The 13,435-nt window shown below is 29.2% G+C and overlaps 1 protein-coding gene across 2 annotated transcripts; it reads left to right on the forward strand.

The window, feature by feature from the left end:
- The first annotated feature begins 1,667 nt into the window (after nt 1-1,667).
- On the forward strand, nt 1,668-6,945 carry LOC109593965 (carboxypeptidase E). Of its 2 annotated transcripts, XM_020009107.2 has the most exons (10): nt 1,668-2,145; nt 4,249-4,445; nt 4,499-4,654; nt 4,710-4,876; nt 4,932-5,074; nt 5,128-5,267; nt 5,323-5,449; nt 6,239-6,393; nt 6,502-6,619; nt 6,714-6,945. In XM_020009107.2, the coding sequence occupies exons 1-9, from the start codon at nt 1,917-1,919 to the stop codon at nt 6,574-6,576; spliced, it is 1,389 nt and encodes a 462-aa protein (XP_019864666.1). In that variant the 5' UTR covers nt 1,668-1,916; the 3' UTR covers nt 6,577-6,619; nt 6,714-6,945. The 2 variants fall into 2 exon arrangements, with proteins under 2 accessions (XP_019864666.1, XP_019864665.1); XM_020009106.2 differs by lacking the exon at nt 6,502-6,619 and having other exon boundaries at nt 1,671-2,145.
- Nucleotides 6,946-13,435: the final 6,490 nt, after the last annotated feature.

Here is a 13,435-nt window from a genome sequence, read left to right on the forward strand (position 1 = left end):
CAATTCGAGCCACTAATACCAGAGGAACTGTAGCAGCACTTCCTAAACTTGGACGACTCAGAAAAACCAATAATACTGACGATCGGAGGATTGCAAGAGTATCCGAAAATGACCCGAATAAAACTGTTGAAGATCTTAAACTAAATATTTACATTTGGTGGTGTCCGTCAGTAGGTACTGACTGACTTATTTTACCTTAGCCTACGTCTTACGGTTAAGACGTAGGCTAAGGTAAAATAATTTACATGGAAGAAAGCTCGCCTAAAAACTTTTCAAGAAAAAAACAGAGTTGCCAAACACCAGTTTGTACTCCCGGACTTAGACTAATCTTAAAAAAAGGGAAAACCATATTGTTTTCTGATAAAAGTAAATTTAATTTATTTTCATCAGATGGAATTCGATAGATTAGACGTCCAGTCAACAAAATATTTAATCCTAAGTACAGCAAGGAAACAATTAAGCATGGAGATAGAGGAATAATGGTATGGAGTCATTTCCTGAGTTTGGAATGGGGCCATTAGTGAAAATAAATGGGGTAATGGATGGGTTTCAATATTTACATATCCTTGCCAATTGTATACTGCCGTAAGTTGAGGATAATATGCCTTTGCCGGGGATTGTCCAGCAAGATAATGATTCGAAGCATATAGCCGTAGTTGTAAAAGACTTTTTTGATTCCAATAATGTAAATCTTATAAAGTGGGCAGCCCTAAGTCCCGTTCTAAACTTCATAGAAAATCTATAGGACATGACGAATCTTAAAATGAGGAAAGCTCATATAGGCAAATTTCAAAACTCTTATGAATTGTTTGAAACTATTAATATTATATGGAATTCTGTTTCTAAGGAAGAGATTGACAACTTTGTTTCTTCTATGAAATGAAGATGTCAAGGGGTAATAAAACTTATAGATATGCACTAAATATTAATAAAAAATATTTAAAAAAATTAGTTTGTTTAACTTTTGACTTCATGTTTTAGTACAGTTCTCATCCTTTTTATTTGAAATCAATTAGCTGATAAAAGGTAAGTATTTATAATAGTGTTAATAATTTAAAGATACGAATATACTTTTTTTCTTAAACATAAATTTGTTGCTTTACTTATAGTACTGTATATTAAGAGCATCATTTCTTCGGTATGTGGAGGCAAATTGTTATTTAATATATCCCTGTACATCTAACGAAATCTACACCAGAATAACCGCCATCATGTTTCACTGTGGGAATAACAAACTTTTCGTGCAATTTTTTTACAAATTAAATTTAGAATCTGATCCTAAGTAAGTCAAAATTGGACTTTCACATTTATAGTAGAAACTAGGGTTTTCTTTGTAGGATTGGAGTCAAACAAAGCAAGTCCTATTTATTCCACGTTAGCTTTATCTTCAGTTGATGATTAAATTGAATTGTTTTTTTACAGTCGAATTATCTAGTTATCGATTTTCTTTCAAGGTTTTAGAACTCGGTCTATGTTTCCAACTATAACTAAAAAATGGAGCAAATTTCCATAGAAACAACGTTTTTAGAAATAAAAATGTGACTTCAAGATTTTTTATCATATGTTAAAAATTAAATTTTGTAACGCTTTATTAATACCCTGTATATTGCTGACAACATGAGAAAAACGTCAAACGAAAATGACGAAAATTTAACCTAGTCGACGTGTCAGTGTCGAGTTCCCCCGAAACAATGTCAGCGAATCCACGTGGATGCGGACGAAACGACGTCGGCTCCACCCGCAGAAAATCCATATCTGACCGTGTTAGAGCCGCGCGTCGTTCCCCTACGGCGCATCAATTCCCGATGAATTGACGGACGGCGTCGCACAAAATTCGAAGTGTACAACTACACAACACACAAACACAGCTGATCGCATCGTCGACCAGTCGACGTGGAGTCCTTCTGGTTTTCGGTATGTCTTATTCGGTGGTCGTTTTTCTATCGGTGTTCGCTTTGGCCTTTGGAAGTTCGCCGGAGTTTCAACACAAACACCACAACAACGAGGAGCTGCTGAGGGTCTTGCAGGAAGTCAACGGGAAATGCGACAACATCACCAGATTGTACACGCTGAGCGAGACCTCGGTCTTGGGGGTGCCGCTCTATGTTATCGAGTTCTCGACCAACCCCGGACACCATGAACAGAGTAAGTTGGAAGGGATTTTTGAAAATATTATCGACAGTCGGTTGATGCCAGCGTACCATCTGGCATATGGACTAGGTCAACTATTGCCATGTTATGATTCAAAACTAGTGTACAGTCTCTACCCTGTTTCCTCAAAATTATAATTTAAAATTTTGGATGGTATTTTAGTAATATTGATATGCTATTGGAAGCTGTTGATTATAAATAAGATACTTTAATATCTCTTTTGGCAAATATTTATGAGAAACAATATGAGTAAGTGTTTGTTTTTGTGTGAAATAATCACAACCTAGTTGCAGTGCAGTTCAACAATAAGTAATCTTATTTTATGGTTGAAATAGGTGTTTCCTTATTCCCATTTCTGTGTATGCTTTATATTGTTTAAACTAATGTGTTTTTCAACGTTAAAACGGGTCGAGTCTGAAATTCCATTCATATTTACAAAACTATTTTGCTATCGATAATGAAATGTTTGCTAACAAGGTAACAGTTGATTCAGAGAACAATAATAATATTTAAATAGATGTTTCAGTAAAAAATGTTACATACTCATAAACAGTATTAGAATTAGGTTAAATAAACTTTATATAAATTTGATATAAATTATGTATGTATGTATGAGAACATCAACATGTGTGTCATTTTTATCTACAAACTATGAAGAGGTAATATCCTATACTACTTAACGTTTGACGTCAGCGGTGTTAATCAATTCTGATGATTTGATTATGTGATTAATTATAAATACTTTAATTAATTTAGCAATAGTATAAATTGTTTTTTCCTTAATTTGAGGAAATAAATAAATAATAAATTTCATTAGGAGATAATTTATAGTAATTAAAACCACTTATTGCAAAATTTAAAATACATAATTTTTGAATCACCAAAATTTGTTATTAAATAAAAAAAAATAAAACTTAATAAATATGGAAAATATCAAAATATTAAATATATTTTAAATTGAAATTTCACAATTCCCATTTTTTATTGTAATGAAAGGATATTAAGTATTTAACAATTTTTTTGTCAATAATGTTCAAGGAATTAAATGCCTCAAGAAAAAAATCTATCTTTGATTCACTTTTAATCTCCTCTTTACAATTAAATAGTTTATTTAATATAAAATTGGCCAATGACAAAAATAAATAAAGTCACATGAAGAAATATCTGGATTTTATGGATCCTTAATAAAAACAGTTAAAGTGTCTAGGGAACACCTGAATATTTTTAAATCTTTGTAATAAAACAAAAATAACTAACGTGAAAATATAATGAATTAATAAAAGTGCTTGTTACTAATTAAGTAAAAAATATATTGTAAAATGATGTTACACCCCCTTCACCAAATATTCAAATATTTATTATTATGTTATTTATAATAATTATGCCATATTTATTTTCTTTATTAATAATTAATATCCGGACGGAACTCTTCGATTGTGCCCTACTTCGATTTGGCAAACTCAATATCAACCTGTCTTGGTCCAGAATTCGACACACCTCCTGTACCGTCAAATTAGCTGCTGGTGTCTCCATAATGGTTTTGTCGATTTAGAAGTCTTCTTTTCATAGCATCCCATACTTTTTCTATTGACTTAAAATCTGGGGGGTTTGATGGCCAAGGTAAAATGGATATTCTCTTAAATAAGGTAACACAATGGTAAAACACAATTGAAACGCTATATTAAACTGCATTCAAAGTGGTTTTCATTAAAAAGAGCTTGGTTCTTCTGCCAATATTAATTCCCCCCCAAAAGTGTCTAATGTGATATATGGTCTTGTATTATAATGAAGATTCAGAACACTTAATTTATGTGAAAACCATTTCCATTCCATCCTATTTCCAACTATGGACGACCTTGATGTGTTACAACATTTTCTTTAAATCCATTGTGAATGTGACTATTCCATTTTTTCACTCAAAAATCAGCTTAATAGCTCTTAAATGCACCTTACAAAAATGTTTGTAACAAAAGCTTCCAAACAATATGTACAGTTTTATATAAATATGTCAAAATATATTACATTATCCAGTAGATAATAATATTATATTGCCCACAGTACATACAACTTATATTATAAATTTGATTAATTTTGTAGTGAAACCTGAGTTTAAGTACATTGGAAACATGCACGGCAACGAAGTGCTCGGCAGAGAATTGCTGTTGCAACTGGCGACCTACCTTTGCGACGAATATATGGCTGGAAACGAGGAAATTCAAAATTTAATCGATAACACTCGCATCCACTTGATGCCCAGCATGAACCCAGATGGTTGGCAATTGGCCACCGATACAGTAAGTCGAAGTTTAACATTAAATTTGTCCGATATTAACATACTGTTTATTAGGGTGGTCAAGATTATTTAATCGGTCGTCGGAATAACAATTCAGTCGACTTGAACAGAAACTTCCCCAACTTGGACAGAATAATGTACAGCAATGAAGAAAATCACGTTGACGTGAACAACCACCTTTTGGATCAAATTAGTAGACTGAAAGAACCTGTAAGTATGAAATGTTTGTACTAATTCGTCATTAATAAAAGGATAATATTTTTAGTTACAACCCGAGACAAAAGCTGTGATACGTCTGATAATGCAAATACCGTTCGTGTTATCAGCCAATCTCCATGGCGGCGATCTGGTTGCTAATTATCCCTACGACGAGAGCAGAACTGGCATGCAAACTGATGAATACGCCGCCACTCCCGACGATGAAACCTTTAAGTAAAAAAAACTACTACTTCAAAAGCATTCCAAGTATTTTTAATTTGTTTTCTAGACATCTGGCTCTTTCCTACTCAACACGTCACGCCGACATGGCCAGTCCATCTAGAAAGGGTTGCGGCGGCGACGTGGATAGCAACAGGTTCGCCAAACAGGGTGGCATTACCAACGGCGCCCAGTGGTACAGCTTGGAAGGAGGTTAGTAAAACAAACGGCTCACAATACATATGTTGTTCGGTGTGATTCTTTAGGTATGCAAGATTTCAACTATCTCTCCAGCAACGATTTTGAACTGACCCTTGAACTGGGCTGTGACAAATATCCAGATGCCAGTGTCTTGGCGCAGGAATGGGAGAGGAATAAAAATGCGCTGATCAACTTTATCTGGCAGGTACATTTGATTTGCTTTTTAAAATATAACGATGTTAAAGTTTATATTGTTTTAGTCCCATATTGGCATTAAGGGACTGGTTTATAATTACATCACCAAAACGCCCATCAGCAATGCCGTTATACATGTGAAGAATATTACCAATGGCCGGAATGATGATATTCAACATGACATTACTTCAGGTAAAAGTAATTCAATTTTGAGTAGGGCAGTCCAGTTCTATGTATCATAATAAAATAAGAGGAATTGAAACTTTTGAACATCAGTTTATATTAAACACATCTGGACAAAAGTTTGGAAACCCTAATAATATTAAAATCGATTTGTTTTTGGAAACATATTCAAGGGCCACATGCTATCTTTCGCGGGGGATAATATGCCACTAAGATGCAAAAAAGACTGGTTCAAACAAGAAAAAGTACAAGATTAGCCCTCACCATCACTTATAGAACATCTTTGGAATTATTTAGAAAGGAATATACGACAGCACACAATAAAAATTAAGACAGAGCTAGTGAAAAGTCTTTAAATGGAAAGACAAAAAAATACCTCCAGATATTACCAAAAAATTGGTTGACTCCATGAACAAAAGATGGGCAAGAGTCTTACAAGCTCATGGTTGTGGAACAACAAGATTGTTAATCTTGTATAAAATTCTATTTTATTTTATGATATCTTAATAAAAGTAAATACAATTCCTAGAACTATTTTTATTAATTCCTTATACAGGATATCGAACAGTAAATTTAAATCATTCAATGTTTATTAATTATTCGAATAATAAACAACTCAATTTTATGGTTTCCAAACTTTTGTCCCCGAGTGTATATGATAATAACAATTATGTTTATAAAATGATTTATTTAAACAATATTAAAATTGTGTTAACTGATATCATATTTGTTTTGTAATTTTATTGCTGTTAATAGAATTAACACTTTCTAACAATATTCTTAACTTGTTCATTTTAGTTCATGACGGAGATTATTTTCGATTGTTGACCCCCGGAAAGTATAAGGTTACCGCCTACAAGGACAAATTTTGGCCACGTACAAAAATTATTGAGGTCGTAAATCCGACGCACAAACCTGCAATGAGGGTTGATTTTCCTCTGAAGCCCAAAGACGTAATTAATTTTTTTATTAACCTTTTGTAACGCAGCAGTTTGTTTTCTGCATTTTATGGTAGTTAAGCTTAATATTGCCCATGTTTTATCGTTTCTCTTTATTTACAGAAGCACCATTCTAATGATCAAACTGTTATAACAATCCACACACGTAAACATCACAACAAATTTATTTTCAGTTAGACTTTAGTTGCACAAATGTATGTCTTTTGTGTCTGTAGGATTGGTAAGTTGTGTTAGCTTTTGTATCCTTTATTTTTATCTGCTAAACTGAAAGTCAGTAATTATTAATGTGATATTAAATTTCATTTTGTTTATAGATCCCACCAAATTGGGGCGACAACGTTGGAATCCTTCGAAATCAAGCTGGCAATTGGGAATGGGCTTTCGATCCTGTAGCAATTGAGTAAAAAAACAAAAAAGTGATTCCAATTCAATACTTCTATTATTGTTAATTTTGAGCACAAATTGTAATAGTTTACGAAAACCTGTTATTTTAAGTACAATAGAATATAGTATTATCAGTAAGTGAATAAAGACATTTTAATTTTATTAGTATTATTCTCATTAGGTTTCAGGTTAAGTTAATTGTAACAAAATGTGTCTTTTAATAATCTAATTACTACTAAATTGATCTTCAAACAATAGTATATAACAAAACATTTTTATTTAATTTATAAACACTCGCCTTAATTATAATAAAGAAATATTAATTTGAAACAGTTCCCATTGTTGATTGTACTTGCATTACGATGACAAGTGATGTGTATAAACAATTTTTTTTGCCTTACATTATGCAGAAAATAATAGGGCTTTTTCCTTTTACAATTCAAAAGAGAAGATTCCAATATAATTTTGTATTAGGAAATTTTGAAATCTTCTATACTAGCTTAGTAATATCGATGAACTTTATTTTACACGTGGGCGCAATAAATCCATGTATGACTAACTATCAGGTGGTAACTTATCAATTACTTGTTGTGCAACAATATATTTTCTTACTAGCAAGTTATCTACACAGTAACAAAATTAATGGTATTTTAAGAATCGTAATTAAAGGGATTAATGATTTAGACAGGATACTTAAAGTTGAAACTGGTAAAGACAAAGTGCTTATTAGTTACATTGTGTATAAAATATTTACGAATGTCATACTGGCTGGGGAAATTATTCAAAGTTACTTTACATACAAGGGCTTGGTTATAAAATCATGCACTATAGTTTATTTCATTGGAAATTTCGCTGAAATTTCATTAGAGTGTATGTATATTTTTACATTGTGCATTTTACAATCCAGAATTAAATCGTTAAAAAATTGTCTTCATTCTATAAACGAAAATAATCTTTCCAAATGTCGTCAGATATTCATAGCACAAAAAACACTGTTCTTTCAAATTAACAAATATTACAGTTTCTCATTTTTGTTTAAAACAATGAAGACGCTTTGCTGCCTTCTGTTTGTCACAGAGATTTTATTCTCCAGAAATACAAAAAATGGAAATATTTATGTTAATTTGTTGGAAAATCTAAGCCTTCCCACATGGGTAGTATTTTGTGTGATCGAACTTTTCGTTGTAATTGCCACCGTTGAGTGGATGTGTAATAAGGTAATTATTAAAAATGTAAACAAATGTACAAAATAAACATAAATTCTTTTTACGCATGAGCTAATTAATTTCTTTTGTCAGTAATGAAATTTGTCTCATTTATCTAATTTTTATTTATTAGATATAGTAATAAATTAAATTATTAAATCTTTTTTAGATCAAACAATGTATCAGTGAATTTGAAAAATATTTTGATAAACCAAATGTGACCATTTCTCCTAAATTATACAAACAGGTAAGAATTTATTTGTTTAAGTTTTTGTTTGATATATGTTATAAAAAAACCTTATCCACTCAGAGTAGTAATATTATAAATGAAAGCTTGTAGAATATATTTTTCAGTTTCTAAGATAATTTCTAAGACAACTGACATCAGAAAAATCAAAAATATTTTCTGTATTTTCAATTAAAGACATATATAAAAAATATAATTAAAATATCCGCCTTATTTTCTATTGTATTTTTCTTGTCCTACGTATTAAAATAAAGTGGTATTAATAAATTAATCATTTAATCATTATTCTATAAAATTTTATTTGTTTCAAAGTTCTTTTAAAAATTTTTTTAAAAGAATCCTTTTATAAATTACCAGTTGTCAAAGTTTGACTGTAATATAAGTAATATCTGGAATGCTTTATCTTACTTTTTATCGTATCTTTTAAATATCATTTTAATTTCGCCGAAAATATCTAATCTAAAGAAAAAATTATCTTTAGATTTATTTTCTATATATTATACAGTTTTAGCCATGACCATAACATGACCACTCTATAAAATGGACAACTTTTATCTTGTCTTTCAAGGTTCATATAAAAATAAAAATTGGAATGTATCTTCCTACTTCTTTAAATTTAAATGAAACATAGAAATAGATAAAGTCGATAAATTCATTGATAAAATGCAGTTGTATTGTGTATATGCGCATCCACCATTCTTATTATAGAGTTCAACGTATTGTTACTTTCACAAATTGAAGTATTTGTTTATCATTGTATTAACCTTAATAGACAGATTGTCAATTTTACTAATTAAAACATAAATCAATAGAATCTATTAACATAATTCCAATATGAAATATAAAATTACTATTGATATATCCTTATTTATAAATATTTTAGTTAATCATTTTTTTTCAAATTAAAATGAGTTTCATGTAATTATGAATATTTAAGCAATAATTATACAGTCAAATTATATATCCTCATTAATACTGACAAAGAATCTCAGTTCAGTTAATATTGTCTTGTAAAAATGTTTACACCGCACTCAGTCACAATGAAAAAAACAATATTCGACCAATTTTTCGTACTCTACTTATTATTGCGTTCATGCGGAATGTTTCCTTATTGCATTCACAAATCAAAAAACAAAGTCAAATTCGTTTTACGAAAACTAGACGTTGTTCTAAGCTGCATTTCAGTTTCGATTATTCATGGATTTGAACTATGGACGGGAATGATGTGCATGAATTACAAAGATCTTTTGTTCTCGCTTCAAGTGTTCGGTGTGCACGTTAGTTTTGTCGTCCTCTATATTAATTGTTATCGACTCTTGAAGTTGTTGAAAACGTTTCCGGAACAAATTTACGAAATGGATTTGAAACTGAACATTTCGAATATGAAAAACCGAATGTATCAAGTGTACGCTGCGCTTAGTACTTTGTTGTACGTCTTTGGCGTTGCCGAAGATGCTTATCATATAGTCGTGCAAAATGAATACGTTCTTGTAGCTTGTGCGGCCAGAATGCAGTTGCCACGGTTGATTTACAAGATTCAAGGTGTTACCTACGTGTTTGGTATGAGTGTGTTGAAAGATCGTCTTAGATATTTAGAAGATTCAATTGAAAATGAAGATTTTTTAAAAAATTTAAAATCACTTAAAAGTATTTTTGCACAGTTAAATAAATATTATGAAACTACGTGTTTTCTTAAGCTGGCCAACACGTCGTACGATTTGTTAATGAATATGAACAGGATTTTACATTACGAAGATAAAACGTATCAGGATTCGGACAAGATGGCCAGTGCGATGTGTTGGATTGTGTTAAGTTCATTGGAAATCTGCCTTTTCTTTTATTGCATACAGTCATTCAATGAAGTTGTATGTTAGTGATATTATCCCTCTAATGTATTATTTATACTATCTTTTTTAGATGGAAAATGTGACGTTTAAAGTTCAAAAATTGTATCAAAATGATATTAAATTAAGTCCTCTATATTCTGAGAAAACTGAACAGGTAGTATTTATATATAATATAATGCCCCAAATTAGTTGTCGTTATTTGTTATTTTTTTTACGAATTGTGTTGAATTTGACATTTGAAAAAAATGAAATCTACAAAATTATATAATTTGAGATATATTAAATTGTCTTTAACAAAGATATTTCGATAAATTTTGATATTTAATATTATTGTATATGAAACGTATAAAATATTTATAATTAATATATGTATTCATTATTAACGTATTTTAGCCACATATAATTTACTATATTATTATTAAGTAATAATTTTTGGGTGTGGGTGTATGAAGTCTAAGACAATGCCTTATTTTTTAAAATATTAGATTTAATATAAAATATCAAGGAAATTTATTCATTAATCTAGTCATCAAATAAAGTACGCATTAAAACAATTGGATATAATTAGCTATATCCAAAATAATTTGTTATTTATAAATAGTTCAATGGTCCTCGCTAAGTAATTGTTGCCCCAAGAATAGTTAAAACGTTATTGGTGCAAGTATAATTTGTACCCCGAAATGTTGAGAGCTAATTTTTTCCAATTCTTGATTTTGTTTATAATCCTACGATGCTTTGGCATGTTTCCATACAGAATAAATAAGTCAAAAGAGATAATAAGATTTAAACAAAGAAAATGTGACATTTTGTTGAATGCTATTTTATGTTTTTCTCATCTGTGCTTTTTCAGCAGCTTGTTGCTTCAGTGTACTGAAAATATTGACCTACTAAGTGCTGGAAAACAAATTAACTTGGTTTTAAGTACAGTTCTATTATATATTAATTGCTACAGATTTGTAAACCTTATAACAAAAGTGATCGAAAAATTACAAGAATTAGATATGAAAATTAAGTACACAAAGTTTAATAATAAATTATTTCTTTTATATTGTGGATGGAAGATTTTTATATACATACTGTTTATCAGTCAAGATGTCGTGTTCACTTTTACCTGTTCTTTGTATGTTCCCTTTAAATGTTTTTGTTATATGTACTCACAGTTTTTAATAGAAGTAAATCAGGAAGCCCTTTATATTTTCACCATAAGCTTAATAAGGGATCGGGTTGTATTTGTATATAGTAGGATAAAGAATGTGAATAATGCCAACGTCAAAACTATTAAAGATTCGAGGCCTGTTATAATGGAATTAAAAGAGAATTTTCAATTGATGAATACTTACTTTGCAATGCCTTTAATAATTAAAATGACAAACAATTTTGCTGGTATTTTGTTATCAATAGGTATATTGTTCGATTATACAAAGAAAGGGATTCCTTCTATTTCGGAGTTATATCTATCATGTGGGTGGTGTGCAGTACTATGTTTTGACGTATTGTTATTTTTTTATTGTCTTGACCGATGCCTAATTTCAGTAAGATTATATATAATTTTAAGAATATATTTTAAATAGTTTTATTTTAGTTTAAAAACTGTACGGACGCTTTAAATGATTCTGAATTATATATGGGCTTTCAACAAAAGGTATTGGTAAAAGTAAACAGTTGTGTGTCTTTTTTTTAAACTAAAATTAATGTTTTGGTGCATTTAAGCGGGAACATAGTACAAAATTTAATTTTAATGAATTACATCAAAAAAAAAGTATATAAAAACTCTGTGTCATTTGATAAAGGTTGTAACAATTTGTATAGTAAAACAATGAGATAAATTGTTTAGTTAACTGTTCATGAAAAAAAGTAGTCATTAAATCATTCCAAGCTTTAGAAATAATAATGAATATGGGAGTATAAAAATTGACTAATCACAATATTCCTCTGATCATATACATCGAAGAATACTCAAAATGTTAAATAATTACTTAATTCATCAGTTCACACAATTGGTTTAATTCTTATGGTAACAACACATATAAGTTCATTGACTAATAACTACACTTAGTAAAACTATTTTAATAAGCACTGTACTAACCCAATAAGTTATTAATTGGTATTTTTAGATATATTTCACATATTAATGGTGTCTTAGATTTATTAATTAATATATAATATTTGTTTTTTCTCATTTTAAAAATATATTATTTTTAATGTCAAAAATAATAAAGTTATTTTAACAGTTCACATTAAATAAAAGTGTTAAATTATTGCAATGAAATCAAAAAACCAATGTGAAATTATATGAATTAATAATTTTTTACTAAGTATATAAAGAATATATTGTAAAATATATATAATTCATATAACAACCATCAAATATCCAAATATTTATTATTAAAAATATGGTGAAGAATATATACTAAATTGCACCGTTTAAAGGGTGCATTAAAAAATGTGTGTTCTTTTATATTTAGTTATAATTTATATGTTAAATTATTTTTTAATTTAATTTAATTCGATTTTTTGGGGTTTCCCTTTACACTCTGTGTATATGTCATTTTAAATTGTAAGTAATGACCATTTCTGTATATAGAATTTTTACACAGTGAAAACAATAAAACAAAACTAATTAATATTTAATATTTAAAAAGCCTAAATAGTTAATTTTAACATTCTGATATATTTTGAAACAAGTTGTCTAATTAAAATAACTATTGAACATGCATATTCATTAAAAGAAATATACTTAATTAAAATTATTTGTCATATATATTTATTGGTAGTCATGAAGTAGAAAAATATACTAATAAGTAATTGCTGTCTGTAAAATATAGTTATAATCAAATAATTGTGTTGAAATTGGAAGAACAAAAAAGTAAGGAAATATTTTTACCTAAGTGTTTTTAATAAAGGTTACATTAAATATGTCGAGAAGCATATATTCCCAATTTTTTGTTCTGTATTTAATCCTGCGATGTTTCGGAATGTTTCCATATTGCATACATAAATCAAAACTGAAAATCAAATTAATACAGAGAAAAAGTGATATGGTGCTAAATAATATTTTATTATTTGCTTATTTATGTTATTTCAGCTGGATCTTATTCCAGTGTATAGATAACAGTGATAAAATAACTACAGGAAAGAGAATACATTTATATATAAATACCATATTGTTGTATATTAATTGTTTTAAATTTTTGAGTATGTTTGTAAACATTTTTGAAAGGCTGGGCAAGTTTGACACAGAAATGATTTGCCCTGATACAAAAAATAGGTTATTTCTCATACACATTGGATGTAAATTATTTATTTACTTATTATTTATTAGTCAAGACGTCCTATTTTACATGACTCAGAAT

The sequence above is a fragment of the Aethina tumida genome, chromosome 3, assembly GCF_024364675.1.
Source record: "Aethina tumida isolate Nest 87 chromosome 3, icAetTumi1.1, whole genome shotgun sequence".
NCBI classification, from domain to species: domain Eukaryota; kingdom Metazoa; phylum Arthropoda; class Insecta; order Coleoptera; family Nitidulidae; genus Aethina; species Aethina tumida.

What these genes read in the sequence shown, in the direction of transcription:
- LOC109593965 (XM_020009106.2), top strand. Translation starts at nt 1,917, where the DNA reads ATGTCTTATTCGGTGGTCGTTTTTCTATCGGTGTTCGCTTTGGCCTTT. An exon ending in TTAGTAGACTGAAAGAACCT is followed by an intron (nt 4,655 to 4,709) that starts GTAAGTATGAAA and finishes TAATATTTTTAG; the next exon opens with TTACAACCCGAGACAAAAGC. An exon ending in TCAACATGACATTACTTCAG is followed by an intron (nt 5,450 to 6,238) that starts GTAAAAGTAATT and finishes TGTTCATTTTAG; the next exon opens with TTCATGACGGAGATTATTTT.